Raw genomic sequence first — 21996 nt, forward strand, 5'->3', positions numbered from 1 at the left:
AAGATTTGTCCCTACCGAGTCACCGTACTGCGGTTTGCTCTGCGCCTGTGGCTCTTGCTCCCTCCTCCCCTCCCCATCATCATCCATACACCAGTCGTGTTTAATGTAGTGTAAACATGTCGAGGATGGGTGATGGCACAAGAGGATTTTATTTTGATACTGTTTTGTCATTAGCTCGGTCTTTGGCCGCTCACCGTCCTGCACCAATCGAAAAGGTAACGTTAGTGGCAAGTGTTTTATTCACACAACTGTCTAAGCAACAGGAATGTGCGCGGCAGAGCTCTTCCGCACATCCGACTGTTGTTGACAGGTGTCGAGAGAAGAAGTGTTGTGTCTTATTGCTGTCAGAATGTAACGTTAGTGTATGGATTTAATACATCCATACAGTTCATATTGAACTGCACTAGATGAGCCGTCAGGCTTGATAACACTGCAGTCAAACAGGTTCCTACAGTCAAGATAAATGCAGGACTAGTCAGTGTCTTAAACCTGTTGACAGGGCCTACTTATCAGTTAGGCCCTAACAAAACACCAGTGTTTCTATTAAGATCAGTTTGTTACGAAACAAAAACTAACTTTTTTGTTTGTGATGATACAGTAGGCTATTAGGAGCCACCCTGGTACAGCATTTACATTTGAAACATATCCAAAAAGGAAAATCCACAAATGTTGAGACTCACTATGTTCATCCTTTATCCCACTATATAAATCCAACCACTATAGAAATCTATCCACTAAAATAATGACTACTTCCTTAACTACTTCTTTAACCCTTTTGGACAGAAAAGCATATTCACAACAACACACATTTTCTTTCAGGTCAAGAAACTACAATGCATGTGTCCAGTGGAGGTGCGTGGTGTGTTCACTCTCGATGTACGGCGACGAGATGCTGTGATAGCCTTAGGGGTCTTTCTGGTAGAATCTGGGCTACAGGTGCGTATACATGTAGCATTGATAAAATAACGGTGACACATCAATTCAATATCAATTCAACTTTATTCCGGACTCGTAGTCCACTAAAATGAAATAAAAGACAAGACAAACAATTAATTGCAATGACAAAAGTAAAGATAGTGTGATTAAACAAGACCATTTTAAATAAATTGCTTTTCCCTCCAATCTGTTGAGTTCACAAACGTGTCTACCCAATTGTAACTTTACAAGAAACGATATTTCTCCACTTATTCACAGTTTGTCTGATACTATGTCCCTGCGCTATACTGCAGAATAAAAAGGAATTGTTTGTCGTGTGATTATTTGTTTTTCCTCGGCAGCACAAAGATACACTTGTTCCGTACTTACTGAGCCTATTGAAAGGGCTGCCACAAATTCTGTGGATTGAGGAAAACTCTAGAAAGCATGGAAAGGGTGAGCATAATCCTGTTAAAAAGATTATTAGATTTGAGATTATGCAGACTTCTGTTTAATGTAATAGATTATATGTGTCCATTTGTTGGCTTAATTTTGCAGAGTTTCTTCCAGTTGCAGAAAACTTTGGCTTCTGTTTAGTGACTCTTTTAGCTGATGTTGCCCAGAAAGATACGCAATGTAAAGATGAGGTCAGTGATAATACATTTCTGACATTGTTTTGCTGTCAAGTTTTACTCATTAGTCAAATGCTCTAAAACCTTCAGATTTGGAACACTTTAATGGAAGTCATGCAGCTGTTGCAGGAGATGTGCCAAACTCCTGATAACCACGACAAAGGTATATAGACAAAATCAAAATGAACTCCTCTTAAAAACAGGAGGTCCTTACACAGATCTTCCCTCTAGTTTACCTGTGTAGATATGTGGTACCAAGCTTACTGGGCATGATCAGGGCTTTTGGTCGGTGCAGCTTCACAGATGAAGCCCTGCTGTCCAAGTTGTTCCCCAAAAACTCTCCCCAGACCCATCCTGTTGTAGAAGAGCCTGAAGGAGTTCGGCGCAGATCCTTCAATGACTTCCGCTCCATCCTTCCCTCGTCTCTTCTCACAGTGTGTCAAAGTGATACAATGCGCAGACAAACAAGTTCCAACCCAGACTCCCTTACAAAGGTCTGTTTAAGTCTGATATTGACAAAACCTTTTCATTTTTACATGTCATGCTTCTGTGACTTGAATGTGATTATGTATTTCACTGAATTGAATGTTTGCCCATTGCTCTCTCAAAGGCATGTCCAGATGCTGGAGGCCATTCCCCTTGTTCTCCCGCAGCTCTCAGTCCACACTGTTTTGAAGGTACAACTTAAAAAAATCTTATTGTGATAGTAAATATTGTCAGATTAGAAAGGTCTCCATATCTTGTTCTACTTTTGCTCTGATGCCAGGAGCGTACCTATCAGAAAGCTTCACAGTGGACCCAGAGTTCTACTTCTCAACAATCAGCTCCAGTTTCTCCATGTCTCCTTTGTTTATGTGCGCTGAAGAACAGGAGATGGAAGTGTCTGTTGATCTGCTGAGGCAGCTTCTTGCCATGGTACTGTCAAACATATTCAAATGTTCACAGTGAAGATGCCTCCCCCTCCCTGCTTGGATGTTTTTTTTATTTTTTATCTTATTTATATTTCACAGGTAAAAAAGCTAGTATCAGACTCCTTTCTAAAAACACTGGATGCCACATTATCTGAGTTTACAGAGGTATGCCTTAAGTTTTTTTTTGTCTTTATATAAATAGTTCTTTTGGTAAATACTGTCTTGGTCTCTGGTTAGTCTCATCCTGGAATACATCTTTACTACAAATCCTGCAGTGATCCGCTCTATGTATGTGTGTTTAAAATGCTGCGGGATACACTTTACCATATAAAAGGTAAGTCATGGGGATTTTGCTTTTAAATGATCAATTACTGTTTTAAATGTGTATATATTATGCTCTGTTTATCATGCGCAGCATTGGACCCTGCATTTGTGCGAGAAGTGCACGACTTTGTGCTGGAGCAGTTCAGCAGTAGTCAGTCGGAGCTGCAGAAGGTACTTCATGACACCGGGGGGTTGCCGGGGGAACAGAGCCCCCTCAAGCTCCGTTGCCAAGCCAACGCAGCCTGCGTGGACCTCATGGTGTGGGCAGTTAAAGATGAGCAAGGTAGTTTTACTGTAGCAGATTCATGATCAGAATATCCTGGTTGGTGTTTTTAAACCTGGACTCCCTCAGGAGCAGAGAATTTGTGCACAAAGCTGTCAGAAAAACTGCAGTCCAAAACCTCCAGCAAAGTCATCATTGCTCACATGCCTCTCCTCATCTGCTGTCTACAGGTACAAAAGAGCTATCTGTATGATCTCTGGCCTGTCTCACTGACCTCTTGTCCCTTCTGTTTTCTAGGGTCTTGGTCGTTTGTGCGAGCGATATCCAGTGGTGGCACATTCTGCTACCACCTCACTTAAAGATTTCTTGATTGTCCCCTCCCCCGTTCTTATTAAACTCTACAAGTATCACAGTCAGTACAGCACAGGTGCTACACTGTATTTCTGTAATATTTGTGAAAACAACTGTACATTTACAGTCAAACATTCTGCACTTGTCTGTCATTGATTTGACCACAGTTTTCATTGATTTGTAGCTACTACTCAATAGTTTCCCATTCACATTGATCCCCAATATACTGGGCTTGTCATCTACAGTATTTGGTCTAATCCCTTGTAGTAATATATTTTATTATATTAATTCTGTTTGTCTCATTTACATCAGGCACTGGTGAAATTAGGATCAGTGTGACCAACGAGTATTCCCAGTCCACACTGAACATCTTGTCAAACAGAAAGGACCAACCATCTATGTATGAGCAGCTTAGAGACATCTCCATCGACAACATCTGCAGGTTAGATACTCAACTGCTGTCATTGGCCATGAATTCAATTGTATCTTTACAACACTGAATGTATTTCACTGTGTTCACAGATGTCTAAAGGCCGGTCTGACAATGGACCATATTATCGTTGAAGCGTTTTTGGCCAGTTTATCCAATCGTCTTTATATTTCTCAGGAGAATGATAAGTAATACACTTTTTAAAGACATTGGAGACATTGGAATTTTTGCTGATGTTATAAGCTGTGTTTTATATTTTTTACAGAGATGCACAACTTATTCTTGACCATACCATCCGAGCCCTGGGCCACATTGCTGTGGCTTTGAGAGATACACCCAAAGTCATGGAGCACATCCTTCAGATCCTACAACAAAAGTTTTGCCAGCCTCCAACGAAGTTGGACGTGCTCATCATAGATCAGCTCGGCTGCATGGTCATCACGGGAAATGTGAGTAGAATGACTTGATTGTTATTGACTTTGATGTTGCACAACTAAATAAACCAGTAGTACGTTTCATTGCATTCACAAAACAGAGTAAGATGTTTTAATTGTTCAAATAATTAATCTCACTAAGTATTTTCTCCTTCGTTACAGCAATATATCTACCAAGAGGTGTGGAATCTTTTCCAGCAGATCAGTGTAAAAGCAAGTTCAGTTGTCTACTCTGCAACCAAAGACTACCGGGATCAAGGCTACAGGTGAGCCACCACACTGTATCCGGTGTGGAAGGCTTCCAAAAAAAAAAAAAGATTGAAATTAGTCTTAACAATATGTGTTTTATTTAAGGCACTGTTCTTTGGCAGTAATCAATGCTTTGGCAAATATTGCTGCCAACCTTCAAGGAGAGCAGCTTGTGGATGAACTAATGGTGAACCTTTTAGAGCTGTTTGTCCAGCTAGGGCTAGAAGGAAAGCGGGCCAGTGAGAGAGCCTCGGACAAGGGACCAGCTCTTAAAGTAAGTAGTTTGCTGAAAGAACATTTAAACACAGTGCAATATAGAATTGCCAAATGTGATGTTCATCTTCCAGGCATCAAGTAGCGCTGGGAACCTTGGAGTCCTCATTCCAGTCATTGCTGTGGTGAGTTAGTTTTGCTGTGCTTTTAAGGGCCCTGTACCGGATTTTTAGCAGGCTGGTTGCTAGCCATTAGTTATAGAGCTCCACTTTACACCCTAGAAGTTGTGAAACATGCTTATAAACGTATCCCTGTGAAAAGTTAGGAATATGTTTAATCTGGTTCAGGGCCTTTAATGAGACGCTTTTTGTACATTATTATTTGTCATGTGAAGTTGGGTCACGCAGACATGACTGAATTATTGAAAACATTTGTGAAAGTTTGTTTTTTATTCCTGGGTTTAATTTTAATTTTTGTAAAGTTAAAAACAATAACCAACAATCATCTACATATGGTCAATGCTGGATAATAGAATATTAAACAATATTGTATGCCTCTATATAGAAAAAAAAAACTAAGATTCTTCTGGCCTTTTTATACAAGACCAGTCAGTAAGCAGGCAATGTGTTTAGTTCAGTTTTGTGAAGGGTTGGCAACTCTGCCCATGAACACGAGGCAGTCCGTCCGGTGCTCATAGATCAGGAAGAGGAAAGGATGGTCCACAGTGAATCGTATCTGAGACGACAGTGGCATGAAGCCCACCTGGGTCAAAGCAGCAGCCTCTGTGCCCTCCTCGTTCACAGTTATTGTACCTTGGTGTTTAAGCTGAAAAATATCAACAGAGCCAGAACAGAAAGAAAGAAACATCACTAAAGGAATGTTTAGAGTGTCAAGTAATATGGCCTACTCTGGGTTCAGATAGATTTTTGTTTCCTATTTTTATAATAATAATATTAATTGGTGACTAAAGAATTCAGACTCTACAACAATACCTCTCATCTACAACAATATCTATCATCTATAGATATTTAAAAAAAAATGACAGTATCTATTTCTTCCGAATTGTCAAACGTCAGCATAATAACAGCATTAAAAAGAGTGTTGTGAATACTTCTTGAAGGCAACACTCACCCAGTTCATGGAGATCTTTTCGGAAGTCATTCCACTGAAATCACCACTCTGCTCAAACAGGTCAGTGAGGCCCATCTCTTTCAGATTTGGGATCAGGTCATAGTTCTGCTCGAGTTTAAATCGAGGAAGCACCACTTCACGTGTTCTGACAGGAAAACATAGACTTAACGGTTATTAATGTTTTGTGTAGGAAGTAAACTAATCTGTTTGCTTTGCTGATGTGATTTCTTAACTCGTAGGCTGCCACTGCTTACCTATTTGTCATATTTTTTAGCCATTTATTAACCACTGTAGGGGAAATTTCCTGCTCCAAAGTTCTCATGCCTGTAATCTTTCTTGGTAGTGCTATGAGCATACTGATGTTTCCTGTGTATGGGAGCTAAAACAATTAAATAAATGAATACATGTATTTATTATGTAACTCAATAAGTTGTAGTTTTCTTTTGGGTCTGAAAAGTCTTACCTGTAGAATGTCACAGTCCAGTTCATGGTCAGCAGCCGCCATGTAGTTGCCCTTGTTGGTCATCATTGGCACACGCACGTTTGTCTTTTCATTCACACGAAAGTTGCGATAGTAGGTCATTTCTTTGGGAAATTTTTGCTCCCATGTGCCTGGTTAAAGATAACCCACACTTGTCATGGTTTTATACTGTTTTAAGGCTTTAACACGGTCATATTTACCTTTGAAATACAGATAGTTGAGGAGCATCAGAATCATGTTGGGATCAACACTTTTAAGTGGTTCTTGGATGAGTCCTTTAGTCAGCTTTTGGATTCGACGATTTGCTTTTTCTAAAAAAGTGGGATGTGTGAAGTCCACAGACTGTGGCTCTGCAAAATAAAAGGCTTTTGACTCTTCACGAAAACTGTCTTTGACTTTGACATTCTCCTTCACATAAACATCATTGACAGAGCGTAGAGTGTAACCAAAGTTTCTACGAAAGAGTCGGTGTGTCAACTTTCTGAATAGTTTATGTACTGTTGTGTTGTCATAGTGATGGCTGGCATTGACAAAATCTTCAAAACCCATGGCTTTGTAGATCTGATCATGAGTTTTAAGTCCTGCTCCGAGAGACATCATTCCCATTGCAATGGAGATTCCAGCAGGCGCCAGTAGGATGTTGTCAGTCTGATTGACATCGTTTCGAAGGCTGCGGTAGAGGTTGAAACCAAACTTTGCATTAACAATGTTGAGACGCTGCAGACGTGAGCGACCATGGAATAGTCGCAGCAGTCTTGCTCTGCGTATTTTTGGGTCCGTTGATTCAGCAAAGATGTCTATGTCAGGTGCTGGTGTTGCAATCTCATCTATTTCATCTCCTTCACTGAAATAATGTATTATTTCAGAAAAAAATGCATTGTAAAGACCATGTATTTGCAAACAAATAAAATTGGTCTAAAATACTTACACATAATCATCACTTCCTGCTGCCAGGATTTTGTCAAAATCAATGTAGTCTTCATCCTCAAAGCCGTCCAAAACCAGGTCATTAGTGACTGTATTGTCCTTGTGGAAGCTTAAAGGGATGGTTTCAATGTCCACTGGATGTGGCTGGTCAAAGCTTCTGGGTTTTTGGGTTGAGATAGAAAAGTGAGAGCTGAGATCTTTGATCGCCGCGAGAGAAGGACTGACCAGCAGACAAGCCACCAACACCAAAAACATCATCCTGAAGGCTTCAAAGATATCAGCACAATAGGTTAATGCCCTCTTAAAGTACTGCTTAGTAGTATTATGATAATAGTGCTGAAAATAACTGCCTAAATTACCAAAAACATAAATGGTTAATAGTTGATTTTACCTTTTTTGCGCTGGTAAATGGTGCTTGTTTGTGAAGAGAGCACTGCATTGAATACAAAACTGAACTTTGATGTGGGCTCTTGACTGAGCAAACAAAATAGATCAAACAGACAACAAGTCCTTTGGCAGGTCAAAATCTTTAACTCTTTATAAAACAGCCTACTTGTTAAAAATGCTAATCTACAACCATTTTTTGTGTGAGTTAATATTTCATGTTTATTAGCATTTATAAGACAGCTTAAACAACCACCATGATAATATTCGTAAAACATTTCCATACGTTTAATAATGTGATTATAATTTCAGCTGACCAGAAGACTGCCGCCTATCAAAGAGGCCAAACCCCGCCTTCAGAAGCTGTTTCGGGACTTCTGGCTGTACTCGGTGGTCATGGGTTTTGCTGTGGAAGGCTCAGGTGAATCATTTTAATAAGGTCGCCATGTTTATTTATATCACAATGGAGCTCAACAGATATATACGTATAAAATGCGCAAGGAAATGCCTCAGTTTGTTTAGTAGGCAGGTTCACCACAGCACAGCAGAGGTGATTGTTTTGAGTAGTAATCTCTTAAGATATCGCTATTGTTATTGTTAATGACACATCAGCTGACCTTTCTAAAGGAATATCTTCCAACCCAAGATTTCTACATATACCTACAACTGCGTGATTACTTGCAGAAAAAATAACTATTTGACCTTATTACAGGCTTCCAATATAGAACAATTCTTACAATGCTTACAAAATACTCCAACAAGAAAACACAGAGAATACCTTAGACATTAAGTCTAAGGAGAAGAGAAAATGTAAGAAAATGTGAATTGGAAATGAACATAATTATCAAAGGATGAGGCCGGGAACAAACACTGTGGGAGGGACATAAAACAACAAAAAGTCCAGTCCTTCGAGAGTTCCAGGAGAACATTTTTTTGTGTGTGTGTGCGATTTATATTGAACATTTTGATTAAGAATAAAAATAAATAAGGCCCTGAAAGATGTGTTGGGTCAAACTGAAGGATATTACAAGTCAGAAAATGTCAGTGATACTTGTTGTGAGAGCTGCAAGTCTGTTCGGTTTCAGGGAAATAAACTGATGTGATCCACAAATGTCCTGCATTAGGTCTTTGGCCGGAGGAGTGGTATGAAGGGGTGTGTGCGATAGCCACCAAGTCTCCTCTTCTCACCTTCCCGAGTGGAGAACCACTGCGCTCTGAACTACAGTACAACTCTGCCCTGAAAAATGACACCGTAACGCCGGTACTATATGATTAACTCCATGCACTATTTGACCCACTATTTCATAAACCTAAAAAGCATTTCTTTTCCTAGACTGAGTTAAGTGAACTCCGCTCAACCATCAGTAATCTGCTTGATCCATCCCCTGAAGGAGCAGCGTATATTAATAAGCTTGATTTTGCCATGTCCACGTACTTGCTGTCCGTCTATAGGCTGGAGTACATGAGGTCGGCCTCTTTATAATACACATATTTTTATATCTGTTTTTTTATTTCTGAAAATGCTTGAAGTTGAACACTCCCTTTGCAGAATGTTGAGATCTAATGATCCTGACCGATTCCAAGTCATGTTTCGATACTTTGAAGATAAAGCCATTCAGAAAGACAAATCAGGTGAGAGTTTCTCAAACATGCGTATACATTTTCCTAATTTCTGTATTGTATTGTTTACATGATCTGATATTTCTTCTTTCAGGCATGCTGCAGTGTATCATATGTGTTGGTGACAAGGTGTTTGATGTCTTCCTCCAAATGATGGATGTGAAGGTATGACTTTCTAATGAGTTTGTGACACAAATTAATTACTCCTATTGGTGACACAGAAGCAAGGGCTGGCAGTGACGTAGATAGTAGAGTGGGTCATCTTGTAATTGGAGGTTTGGTGGTTTGAATCCAGCAGGTGCACACTGTCATGTCCTTGGGCAAGACACTTCACCCACCCTAGACTAATGTATGAGTGAGTGAATGGCTGAGAGCTTCTTTAATGCAAAGTGCTTTAAGGGCCTAATGTAGGGTGAAAGGCGCTATGTAAACTGGGGACATAATTCTAACATATGTGATATCAGGGTTTCCATGAAAAAAACAACATTTAAAGTCATTAAATGAATTTTGCCAAAATCATGTCCTTAAAGGAACAGGCCACAGTTTTTCCATACTGAGATATGTTCTTAACTGAGCTTAGACAAGTTGAAACATACCTGTCTGGTCTTTGTGCGTGCCCGTGGAAGAGCGTGGTAGCTTCCAACTTCACCTCCGATTGGAACCATAGGAATATGCTGGGAGCGGCCAACTGCTAACAACATCTTTGGTCGTTGTGCGTGACTGAGTGCACGCACAAAGACCAGACAGGTACGCATCAACTCGTCTAAGCTCAGGTAAGAACATATCTCAGTAAAAACGGTGGCCTGTTCCTTTAAATGTCATTTAAAAGCATTAAATTGGATTCAAACTGGCATTAAATCCAAATTTGTTGGAAAATTATAAACCATTTTTTTAACCAAAATTATGGCTGAAATATTAGTTGTCCGTTTGGCCAAGTCTCTATCCTCTGTTTCTGACTCTACAAACCCTGGATATGTTTTAAGGCCAAGACCAAAGAACACGAAGAAGAGCTCGAAAGACATGCTCAGTTCCTGCTGGTAAACTTCAATCACACGCATAAAAGGATACGAAGAGTGGCCGACAAGTACCTCTCTGGCCTGGCCGAAACGTAATTCATGTTTCATTTATTATATATATCAAGTTCTAATCCCTGCCTGTATTTTTCTTTTAATTTTTCTATTCTATGTAACCAGATTTCCTCACCTGCTTTGGAGTGGCCGTGTGTTGAAAACTATGTTGGACATTCTGCAGACTCTGTCCTTGTCTCTTAATGCCGTAAGTTTCAAGCCAAGGCCAGCAACACTCATTCTTCTCTTTATTTTGTATTCCAGTGTTGCTTTTCTTGTCTTATTAGGACATCCACAAAGATCAGCCGTACTATGACATTCCCGACACCCCCCACTGCATCACTGTTCCGGACACGTATGAAGCACGAGAAGTAAGTTTTGCTTATTTAACTAACATTGAGCTGTTTATTGCAGTGTCACCACAAGAGGGTAGCAGCGTATAGACATTAAACATTATTTCATTGCCCTTGACTTCATTGTTTTTTTGTAATACTGGCATTATGTGTTAAAATATATTTAAACAATTTACTTCCATACCATACCGTAATATTAATCTGTTTTTATGTTTTGTTTTTTAGAGCATTGTAAAAGATTTTGCTGCTCGCTGTGGTGAGATTCTGAAAGAGGCAATGAAGTGGGCCCCATCAGTTACTAAGTCCCATCTACAGGTCACTTCCAATTCAATTGTTACTTCATTTTACTATAAGCAATGCTAAACACAATTGCCTGCTTTTACAGGAGTACTTGAACAAGCATCAGAACTGGGTGTCAGGATTGTCCCAGCACACAGGAGTGGCTATGGCTACTGAGAGCATTTTACATTTCGCTGGTTACAACAGACAAAGTACAACTCTTGGGGTGAGTATTAGATAATGTGTGCAGGCTTTCAGACCCAAAACCGTGTTTGTAATTAGAACTGCACTCTAGGAGGACTTGGCAAAAGTTTTCTAGTTCCCCAGCTTATTGAAAACACATGTATCAGTAAATTCAGATTAACTTTGTTTTAAAAAGCTTTGTCTAAATTGCATCATTGGTTTGTTGGTTCAGTCAGTGATTAATATGGACAGCTATAATAACACACTGCAGTACTTTGTCTTGTGTTTTTGGCTCTTATCGAGTATTGTGTGCATGCTTAACACTAGACAGTCTACCGCATTATTTTGCTTGCTAACTTTTTGTTATGTGTTTTGCATTCTGCTATATCTGTCTTTATTTTTTGCCTCATTTTGTATTTATTGCTTTGTGTCCCACCTGGTCTCTTGCCTGGGTGCCCCGTTACATCTGCAATGGGTTTTTTGCTGTTTTCCATTTGGCTTACTCATACTGACGCTGTCCTCTGCGAGACCAACCATAGACTGCTTTCCCTCAGGTTGGTCTTAACACTTCGAGAGAGGACACAGGCATTGTTGCGCAGCTGAATACTAATTGATACCTATTGATACCTGCGGATATCTAACCTAGCTTTTAATCTTTAACTCTTGCTATTAGAGCACTCAGCTGACAGAAAGGCCTACCTGTGTGAAGAAGGACTACTCCAACTTTATGGCCTCACTCAACCTGCGCAATCGCTACACAGGAGAGGTACTGAGTGAGAAATTGAAATGGTATATTACACTACGTCATGGGTCTCCAACCAGTAGCTCACCAGCCCTTTGCAAGTAGTTTTCCAAAGTCTTTGCTTGATGAGACTCTAACAGATACATTTCTCTTTTTGCACCAAACGATTGAGTTTAGGAACACTTTGAACACGATATTGTAAGGTCTTCAGAGCATTTGTGTTCATGATTAATCGGTTCATTGATTTAATGGGCTTAAGTAACAAACATTCTAAAAAAAAATTGTTTTGCTGTGAAGAAGAGTGACCACAAACATACTGTATTTATACTACCATTAATCTTTTCAAGCATATAAAAGTCTACAGTGTTTCCAGTTAATGCAAATTGCTAATCGATAATCATTTGATGAAGTGGCTCCCAACTAACACTACACTGCCTAAGGCCAATAGTTATTCAGGTGTCAACAGACCGTAGCTCTCAGATGTTTTTGTAAATTAACGGGGAAAAGGTTGGAGACCCCTGAACTAAGTCTATGCTATATGTAATTGTTTATCATTGCGCTTTGTAGGTGGCTGGGATGATTCAGTTTGCTGAAGCTACTAATAGCCAAGCCAATCTTAACAAGCTTATGATTAATCAAATGACTAGTGCTCTGGATAATGAGGACCCAGAAGCCTTTACGCAAGCCATGTTCAAAATGGCGGCCCTGCTCATAACAACCAAACGTGAGTACTGCAACAGTCCCGCTCAAATTTTGAGACCAGTCAAACAAAAAAAGTAAATCACAATTTGCATGGTTTGATCTTCAATATGCAACAAGAAGAAAAGGGAGGGAGCCAAATATAACTGAGTGAAGATTTTTATTTTTATTTTTTTCAGCTGACAAACGTTTAGGACCACATATCTTTAAAAGGCCAAATCTTTGCCAAAATCGGAATTCAGTGTCATTTTTTGTTAGGTATTCACACTGCCATGACGTCCTGATGCATTGGTAAAAAAAATTGTCACCAGCACTGAGCCGGAGGATCTGATTGGCTGTTTGTCAAGACACTGGACAATCCTCGAAATTAAGGCCGTTATTCGAGCCGTGTGGTTACCTCATATTGAAGTTCCAACCATGCAAATTGCAATGCCATTTTTCAACTGGTCTTAAACTTTTGATTGTGTGTGTATCTGTTTGATGGATCTGTATGAGGTACTATGTGCTAAATCGCCATGGGTTCATGCATTTTGCTCTTCTTTTTAGACTATGATGCTCAACTCCTGCATCATCTGTGCTGGTCTCCTTTGAAGATGTTTACAGAACATGGTATGGAGACAGCGATTGCCTGCTGGGAGTGGCTCATAGCTGCACACAATGGAACTGAAGTACCCGTATGATTAATATATTGGGTTTATTGCAACATGCGCATATCTTCAAATATTCTTTATTTAGACTAGTGTCTCTGTAGTTCATGCGTGAGATGGCCGGAGCCTGGCAGATGACAGTAGAAAAGAAGATGGGTCTATTTTCTGAAGCCAAGGTGGAGGCCGGTCCTCTGGCGGTTTCTGAAGAGAGCAAACCCACACCCTGTGCACCTGATGTTGTACCTCACTTTCTCTGGATAGAGGTCATTCACATTTCCTTCCTTCTGTGTTCTGTGGTTTTGTGTTTACATTTTAAATTACGTGCACAAAGCCAGGCAATGGTACCTCAGTGTTAATGATTGTTTAACATGTTTATTTCTCCAGTTTTTGGTGCAGAGATTTGAAATCGCAAAGTACTGTAGTTATGACCAAGTAGAAATTTTTATTGCCATTCTACAAAGATCTTTATCTCTGAGTGTTGGAGGTACCAAAAGTAGTCTGAACAGACATGTGGCTGCCATTGGCCCAAGATTCAGGTGATAATGATCTTCTTTATCATCATTGCATCATGTACAGCAAATTAACCAACTCGAATCATTTTCTCCCCCCTATGTTCTTCTGCAGACTCTTAACCCTGGGCTTGACTCTTCTGCATGCTGATGTGGTGACAAATGCCACCATCAGAAATGTGCTTCGAGAGAAGATCTACTCTACAGCTTTTGACTACTTCAGGTATTTTTAATGTGCTACTTGTTTTGAAGTTGAAATCAAAAGTGGAATTTGCATTTATTCTTTTCTTTTGTCTTGTTAGCGACAACCCCAAATTTCCCACTCAGACAGATAAGAGTCTAAGGGATGACATCAGTATAATGATCAAATTCTATGCCAGTCTGCAGTCAGACAAAAAGTATTTGGCAGCCAACCAGCTGGTGCCGCTGGGTAACTGAGTCAGCACAATATAGACCAACAAATAATGTCCTTTCATTTCCAAGCATGCATAATTTGTGTTTGCAGATCCGCAGGACATGTCAATGAACAGTTTGTCCGTGATGGCAGTGGCAGATAATCGCAGCACCCTGGATGCAGCAGTTGGTCAGAGGCAGCAGGGGGCTCAGGGATGGATCAACACCTATCCACTGACTTCTGGGATGTCTACCATCTCCAAAAAATCAGGTAGCCAATAAATTCACCAGAACAGAAGGTCATAAAAGTAAAAAGAGCAACAACCAAAAAAATAATTAATTAATTAAATCCTAATCTGTTGCCTACATATACGTATGTTTGTTTTAGGTTTATCCAAGAAGAGCAACAGGGGTTCTCAGTTGCACAAGTACTACATGAAACGCAGAACCCTGCTCCTGGCACTCCTGGTTAGGACACTTTTTTTCTTTGTTATTGGGGAAACTTCTGGAAACAAAAATGCATAACTTAAACATTGTTCATTTTAGTTATTTGGTCACTTCAACATTGTTTCTCTGCAGGCAAGTGAGATTGAGCGACTGACCACATGGTACAATCCGTTGTCTACTCAGGAGCTTGCTATTACTACTGAACAATCGGTAGAGACCAGTATTGGTAACTGGAGAACCAAATACATCAGTCTGACAGAAAAACAATGGAAGGACACTGTTAACCTAGCTTGGAGCATCTCCCCTTACCTTGCCCTTCAGTTACCTGTCAGGTAAGACTGGTCCATGGACATCAACATCCATTCGTAGTGTTTTGAAAGGAATCAAAATTAAGTGTGCACATATTGCTTACTGAATCGCTTTTTGCGTACAAATGTACAAATGTTAGGTTTAAAAACACAGAGGCCATCGTGCCGGAGGTGACACGTCTTGTGCGAATGGATCCAGCTGCAGTTTGTGATGTTCCTGAAGCAGTTAAGGTGTGTTATTAACATACTAATAAATATGTATTTATATATATATATATACCGGGGTATATAAATATGTTTTGTGTATAGTGTCACATTTCTATCAGTTTGTTGGAATGGAATGAAAGCTTATTTGTATAGCGTTTTTCACCAGTCTTATCTCCCAAAGACCTTTACACAGTTTTAGGGGATTTGTTCTTAATTTTCTCCACACACTGTGGTGATGGTAGGCTACGCATGTATCTACGGTTTCCCCTGGGGGGAGACTGACAGAAGCGCGACTGCACATACCTGTGAATTAATTCACGCACACTCATCATTCATCCTGACCTATTGTACATGTTTTTGACCAGAGTACCCGGAGGAAACCTTCGCAGACATGGGGAGAACATGTAAACTCCACACAGAAAGGCCCCGTCCGCCCAGGGATCAAACCTGGGTTCTTACCTTGTGAACCCTGTTCATAATTTGGGATGTTTAGTGATTACTTAACAATACAAACAGCTGTATTTTATTTATGCAATACAACATTTCAAAAGTAACTAAGGTGTCAGTGGTGTTGGTAGAATAAACCCTGTGGTAGTTTTTATGAGCAGTAGTATGTGTACTTTTGTTTTGGTATTGAATTTACTTTCCCTATAGCTCTTGGTTGTCCAGAACACTTAACTCCACCTGACTAAACCTATACTTAATTAGTTAGACCTACTGTACCGTATGTAATGACTTCCCTGAAGGCCACAAATGAGACTAGTGAGATTTGACCTGGATCAGATCAAGTCAAGTCAACTTTATACATGTTTCGATTTTCATATTTGTTTTTATGTTGTCATTGTACATATTAAAACTTTCTTTCAGTTCTTGGTGACATGGCACACAATTGATGCGGATTCCCCTGAATTGAGCCATATTCTGTGCTGGGCACCAGCAGATCCTCCAACCGGATTGTCCTACTTCTCGTCCCAGTACCCCCCACACCCACTCACAGCACAGTATGGGGTCAAAGTTCTCCGATCTTTTCCTCCGGTACGCTTGATCTTTTGTAAACTTTAAAGGAAGTTATTTTCGTTTTTAGCATATTATAATATTACTATGATTTTTTTTGCCTCTGATCCAGGATGCCATTTTGTTTTACATTCCTCAAATTGTCCAGGCACTTCGATATGACAAGGTAATTAATTATTGGACTTTATGCTCTTTTGAAGACAGAGCTGTCTAATGAGTGCTTCGCTTATAGATGGGTTATGTGCGAGAATATATCCTGTGGGCCGCTCAGAAGTCTCAGCTTCTTGCCCACCAGTTCATCTGGAACATGAAGACAAATATTTTCCTGGATGAAGAGGGAAATCAAAAAGACCGTAAGACATCTTATTTTAATTAATGTAATATATTTATACATTACATAAGTCATCTTAAAAAGGGGGTATTATGCTTTTTTCAATCACATAGCACCAGTCTATAGCACACTACAATGATGACCAAACCTTCTGTTGGTCTGTAAATGCAGTAAATTAGAATAACTGCCTTGTATAAAATTGCTCTCTCAAAATGGCTGTAGCGAATGTCTTGAAATAGGCCTCTGTCTCTTTAAGAACCTCTGACCCTTTCCGACACGCTCCCTCCACACGCTGTCTGTGGCATCAGTGGGGAGGGGGTTCTGCTGAGGAGCAGTGGTTGGTTACTCGGCTGGTGACGAAAGGTCGGAGGCGTCTCCAGGAGGTGGGGGCGTTCCTAGGAGGACTCAGGCAAACGTATCCCTAAAATGGCCGCCATCAGAGTTTTTACAGATTACTCAAAAATACATGAATGTGCCAAGGCAACACTTCAGGCATGTTTTTAATGAGGGAATGACATAATAACATGATGTAAAGCTTGAAAAAGTCGATTTTGCATAATACCCCCCCCCCCTTTAACACACTCTTTTCTACTTACCAGCGGACATTGGTGAGCTGTTGGAGCAGATGGTGGAGGAGATCATTGGTTCGCTGTCAGGTCCAGCCAAAGATTTCTATCAACGAGAATTTGACTTCTTCAGCAAGATCATCAACGTGTCTGCCATTATCAAGTAAATGTTTTTTTTTTCCAACTTTTTATTAGGCTAAATAATATCCCTTATTGTCTTAGTTGTACTGTGAGTTAAACAAAAAACTTTCCGATATGCCTCTTGAGAGCACCCCTGAAGTTTTATCCTGCAGCATTTGTTTATTGGCTCAGTTGTTGTATTACCTGGACCTTTTCCCAATGTCCCAAATGTTTATGTATTTGCCTACTATCATGTCTTTATGTTTATCTATTGAACTGGAAGAGATGTGTGTTGCTCTGTTTTGCCCTCTGCTCTTATGAACGTGTCTGCATGAATGCAGCTGATGACAGTCCCATGTTATTACCCCTCTGTTTTGTTCGTCCTTACAGTGGCTTTGTCAGCCCTCTAGGTAATTCCTGGAGAATTCCCTGTGCCATTATTAGACCATTAATTGCATCATTTCAACAACAGTCCTTTCCCATGGCTCCTCCATATTCACAATGTACCTTAGTGGCTCCCAGATGTGTGTAATGAGTGTCAGTTTTGCTGTGCAATCATTCAAGGTGATGCCCGCACAGTAAACAACACTTTTGTTCACTCTTCAGGCCTTTTCCTAAAGGGGAGGAGAGGAAGCGAGCCTGTTTAGAGGCCATGTCACAGATCAAAGTTCAACCCGGTTGTTATTTGCCCAGTAATCCAGAGGCCATTGTTCTAGACATAGACTACAAGTCAGGAACACCAATGCAAAGGTTAGTTCAGCACTTTGTCAAAAATATGAAGGTATTTCAGACCCAAGCAAACATTGTCCATTATTCTTTCAGTGCTGCCAAAGCACCGTATCTGGCCAAGTTCAAAGTCAGGAGATGTGGTGTTAGTGAGTTGGAAAAAGGAGGTGAGATGAATGTTTTAACTTGATGCTATAATTATTCCCTTAAAATGATTTTTTGTTGCTTGATCAATTTCTCTCAAGGCCTGCAGTGTCGCTCTGACTCTATGGATGAAGCGAAAAATGACGAAGAGGCCAAGCAAACCAGCTGGCAGGCAGCCATATTTAAAGTTGGAGATGACTGCAGGCAGGTCTGTGATCAGTTCAGCCTTTCTGCATTACTTTTTTTTAAATGTTTACTAAAATACACATTAGTAACTGTATGTTGTATTGACAGGACATGCTGGCTCTACAGATCATCAGTCTCTTCAAAAACATCTTCCAGCTCGTGGGCCTAGATCTATATGTGTTTCCTTACAGGGTGGTGGCTACAGCCCCTGGAGTAGGACAAAATCAGACTATTTTTCCTAACCTTACATTAAATGTTTTGTACAATACAGTATTCCTGTGTTTCTGGGCAGTGTGGAGTGATCGAGTGCATACCAGACTGCAAGTCTCGTGACCAGCTGGGTCGACAGACTGATTTTGGGATGTACGCTTATTTCAGAAACCAGTATGGAGATGAATCAACACTAGCATTTCAGAAGGCAAACAACCCTCTATATTGATTGATTGATTGATTGATTGTTTATATATATGATTGTAAAGGCCCTGTTGTTGGCTGTGTCGTGAAATTGTTTTCTTTCTTTCAGGCACGGTACAACTTCATTCGCAGTATGGCTGCCTACAGCTTGCTGCTTTTCCTTCTCCAAATAAAAGATCGACACAATGGTAACATCATGCTGGACAGCCAAGGACACATCATCCATATTGGTTTGTTCTTTTTAATCCAAATTAACATTTTGCTTAATTTAGTTTTTTATTTATTTATATATTTTATTTTTTGTTCTTGGGTAATCCAGTTAGATCTTTTAACGTTGCTCTAACTGTGAATGTGCTTGTTGCCAGATTTTGGGTTCATGTTTGAAAGTTCCCCGGGTGGAAACCTTGGCTGGGAGCCTGATATCAAACTAACAGATGAAATGGTGATGATTATGGGGGGCAAGATGGAGGCAACACCCTTCAAGTGGTTTATGGAGATGTGTGTGAGGGGATACCTGGCTGTCAGGTTGGTTTAAAGCAGTTCTTTAGTTTATTGTACAAGAATCCAAAGCACTTACTGTACTTTTGTTTAGGCCATACATGGATGGGGTAGTCTCCTTAGTAACACTGATGCTGGACACGGGTCTTCCATGCTTCAGGGGTCAAACCATCAAATTACTCAAGTGAGTGTAAAAATATATATACTATTGTCCTAGCTGTCTTATCTATCTTCCTTTTAATTTTATTGTCCACTTTTAAGTAATTTAAAGAATTTGATTTGCAACGTCTGTGCCTAGAAGAGCAATTAGAGTACACATAAAAAAAACATTAATTTATTAATTTCTATTCTCATAGGCAACGGTTTAACCCAGGACTGAGTGAAAAAGAGGCAGCGTCTTACATGATCAAAGTCATACAGAACTGTTTTCTCAGCAGCAGGTAAGTACAGTATATCCTGAAAGGCAGGATAATACAAGCCATTTCTACATTATAGAAATAACTTGTACTCCAAGCATACACATTTTACAATTTAACCAAATCTACCAAAAATAATCTAAATTCTTTATTTTTCAGGAGTAAAACATACGACATGCTCCAATACTATCACAACCAGATCCCATATTAAATGTTGGTGCTTAAGCATGTGCCATGGCTGATAACCTTGTGTTCCTATGTTGATGTTCACTGAGAATAGTAACAAAAGTGAAAGTTGTTTGCTTTAGCGTCCAGATTCTTGTCCAAATCTTTATATTTTTGAACTAAATATTTATATATTTATTAAGTTATTGTTCTAATGAATTGCCGCATCTTATTGCACTAGTTTATTGACGTGTTGCACTGTGAAAAAAAATGCACGTTTACTTTATGCTCCGACATTGTGCCAGTTTGTAATGCGTGCAAAAGTGTATTAGTGTCTGTAGACTTTATTGAGTGGACATAGATATTGTTGGACTATTGGAGCCGGGGCTTGAACTCAATAACTCTGAAGCAGGCGGTGTGCCATGTTTACTGCAACCTAACCCCTAGGCCATTGTGCAGCATGGAAATGTGTTCTTAAACCTCAGTTGAAATGTTGAAACCTCAAGTAGCTATGTGCATTTTCCCCTCTTCCATTTCCTAATGGGACCAATGAGTTCTTAAGTCTGGGACATGGTTCTGTGGTACTTGCCTTGAACTTGTGACATTGAGCACTTATATTTACCAATGATAACACTATATTTTTATGATTCTATATTTGCAATGGTCATGTAGCTGTGAATGCATGGGTGATTAACTTGTTCATCATTGCCAACGGTCCGAGAACCAGCATGTTGCTAACAGAGTTTTTGTTTTGTGTCCTCTGTATTTGTGGATCAGATGATCAAGACACTAAAACTTTGCATTTGCTCCATCTTTACCATGTGGCCTGTGTCCATTGTGGCTTTTGGTGAAATGTTGAAACCCAAAGTGCTGTTCACTGTTCTCATAATTAGCTTTGGCCTTGACGAAATGTTATTGATTGTTAAAACCTTTTCTCTCTTTGTATGTTTTGTATATTTGAATGAAAATGCCTTGAATCTATGAAATAAAAGTGCAGCTGAGTCTATAAAATGCTGTTCTGTTGTCTTGCCTCTAGAGGGCAACATAAGCTGCGGGCTGCGCATTTTTAGTCTCTACAAGGATCACAATCTGGAGCTGGACAGTCAATTAAAATACTGAAACGATAGCAAAAAAAAAAATAGAAATCCTCTTTGAACCATGTGAAAAAGAGAACGATCCTCACGATTGAGTAAGTCTATGCCGCCATTTTATTTTGAATTTACCTTATTTTCCTACAATGATATAAGTGAGGAATTTAATATGTAGCTACAGTAGCACTAAATTAGTAAGCCATTTTTTGTTGGCAAGCTACAAAAAACAACAACAACCAATGTATGCAACAACCCCCCAAAAAAAGAAGTCCAGAGCTGCAGCACTGAGTTTGAAAAGTTAGCTGGATTGCACACAGGCCCTTGCACGTCATACTGTTTTATGCAGAGAGAGACAAAACATAGCCAGAATTAAAGCATGGCGCGGGTGGTTGTTTACGGCTTGGTTCTCCGTTGTACATTTGTTTAATATTTAATTGCATACAGATGTCCAGAGGGGAAACACTTGGATGTATTTTTGATGAGGTCAGATCTGACAGGCATCCATGGCCGCTCCCCGTGGTCCTGCAGCTGATGATCTAATGCAGATCCCACTTTCACATTCAACATGTGTTTACATGTACATGCAATTATTATGGCATAATATGTAGCCTCTTTTTATTAGAGTAACTTTATATGGTATAGGGCAGAACGATATGGACAAAATTTCTTATCTCGATATTCATGCCAGATAATATCGATACGATACGATAAAACTATGGGTTTGGTGAAAACTTTTTCAGAAAAATAAAATCATAATACAAACGAGTGCGGTTTTATTGATGAAAATCTATGTCGTTTATATCTTGCTTTTTCGATTTTAATATTTTGAATGTTGATATCTCGATATTGATACGATAACGATATATTTTTCTTTTGCAATATTGATATTTTGAATGTTCATATCTCGATAACGATACGATAACGATATATCTTTCAGCCCTAATATGTTGGAATGAAGTTGGGTAAAAATGAAAATAAAAACAACATATGGGGCCAATCTCAATCCGTTTTGCTGAGGTGAATGAACATTTGACTGAAATGGCGTTATTTTCCTCTGATTACATTACCAAGCACAGTCAGACCTGTGGTTTGTAGTCTGATAATGAAATGTGTTATTTGTAAAAATAGAAACAGAAATACAAAATGTAAATGCTAAAACTAACATTCTATATCAATCGGTCCCTCCATCAAAGCTTCATAATTGTTGTACAAAGTGCTTTAGTATAAAGACCTACATAAGAATAACAGCTGCAGATCCTTTCCATC

General features: G+C 39.6%; 2 protein-coding genes across 4 annotated transcripts; one reads left to right on the forward strand and one right to left on the reverse strand.

Moving 5' to 3' along the window:
• The first annotated feature begins 69 nt into the window (after nucleotides 1-69).
• pi4kab (phosphatidylinositol 4-kinase, catalytic, alpha b) lies at nucleotides 70-20625 on the forward strand. 3 transcript variants are annotated; one of them, XM_079580003.1, is made up of 55 exons: nucleotides 70-215; nucleotides 820-936; nucleotides 1278-1371; nucleotides 1474-1562; nucleotides 1638-1710; nucleotides 1779-2041; nucleotides 2158-2224; nucleotides 2314-2462; nucleotides 2558-2623; nucleotides 2696-2792; nucleotides 2874-3065; nucleotides 3135-3235; nucleotides 3303-3432; nucleotides 3669-3798; nucleotides 3879-3974; nucleotides 4052-4235; nucleotides 4383-4486; nucleotides 4575-4743; nucleotides 4817-4867; nucleotides 7918-8026; nucleotides 8730-8866; nucleotides 8939-9072; nucleotides 9155-9237; nucleotides 9320-9390; nucleotides 10209-10333; nucleotides 10419-10500; nucleotides 10580-10663; nucleotides 10871-10960; nucleotides 11031-11150; nucleotides 11647-11661; nucleotides 11781-11873; nucleotides 12417-12573; nucleotides 13095-13222; nucleotides 13300-13458; nucleotides 13580-13731; nucleotides 13820-13927; nucleotides 14007-14134; nucleotides 14210-14368; nucleotides 14486-14565; nucleotides 14677-14876; nucleotides 14993-15083; nucleotides 15927-16094; nucleotides 16186-16239; nucleotides 16306-16426; nucleotides 17004-17133; nucleotides 17697-17840; nucleotides 17913-17983; nucleotides 18062-18168; nucleotides 18255-18359; nucleotides 18439-18564; nucleotides 18670-18790; nucleotides 18926-19085; nucleotides 19153-19242; nucleotides 19415-19498; nucleotides 19634-20625. In XM_079580003.1, the coding sequence occupies exons 1-55, from the start codon at nucleotides 117-119 to the stop codon at nucleotides 19683-19685; spliced, it is 6309 nt and encodes a 2102-aa protein (XP_079436129.1). In that variant the 5' UTR covers nucleotides 70-116; the 3' UTR covers nucleotides 19686-20625. The 3 variants fall into 3 exon arrangements, 2 of the variants coding, with proteins under 2 accessions (XP_079436129.1, XP_079436130.1); XM_079580004.1 differs by lacking the exon at nucleotides 11647-11661; XR_013794036.1 differs by lacking the exons at nucleotides 13580-13731; nucleotides 14210-14368; nucleotides 14486-14565; ... (14 more) ...; nucleotides 19415-19498; nucleotides 19634-20625.
• serpind1 (serpin peptidase inhibitor, clade D (heparin cofactor), member 1) lies at nucleotides 5151-7665 on the reverse strand. The gene is made up of 7 exons (XM_079581528.1): nucleotides 7613-7665; nucleotides 7223-7487; nucleotides 6495-7138; nucleotides 6277-6425; nucleotides 6068-6192; nucleotides 5814-5958; nucleotides 5151-5507 (listed from the first exon to the last, which is right to left on the reverse strand). Exons 2-7 carry the CDS (start codon nucleotides 7477-7479, stop codon nucleotides 5316-5318), a joined length of 1512 nt encoding a protein of 503 aa, XP_079437654.1. The 5' UTR covers nucleotides 7480-7487; nucleotides 7613-7665; the 3' UTR covers nucleotides 5151-5315.
• Nucleotides 20626-21996: the final 1371 nt, after the last annotated feature.

Source organism: Gobius niger (assembly GCF_951799975.1).
Source record: "Gobius niger genome assembly, chromosome: 1".
In the NCBI taxonomy this organism is placed as follows: Eukaryota; Metazoa; Chordata; class Actinopteri; order Gobiiformes; family Gobiidae; genus Gobius; species Gobius niger.

Bases quoted from the DNA above. Each gene is read 5' to 3' on its own strand.
- pi4kab (XM_079580003.1), top strand. From the start codon at position 117: ATGTCGAGGATGGGTGATGGCACAAGAGGATTTTATTTTGATACTGTT. The intron at 13,928-14,006 runs GTATTTTTAATG...TTGTCTTGTTAG, and splicing joins ACAGCTTTTGACTACTTCAG to CGACAACCCCAAATTTCCCA. The intron at 16,427-17,003 runs GTAAGACATCTT...TCTACTTACCAG, and splicing joins AGAGGGAAATCAAAAAGACC to CGGACATTGGTGAGCTGTTG.
- serpind1 (XM_079581528.1), bottom strand. From the start codon at position 7,479: ATGATGTTTTTGGTGTTGGTGGCTTGTCTGCTGGTCAGTCCTTCTCTC. The intron at 5,959-6,067 runs GTAAGCAGTGGC...TTTTCCTGTCAG, and splicing joins CTAAAAAATATGACAAATAG to AACACGTGAAGTGGTGCTTC. The intron at 5,508-5,813 runs GTGAGTGTTGCC...GATATTTTTCAG, and splicing joins AAAAGATCTCCATGAACTGG to CTTAAACACCAAGGTACAAT.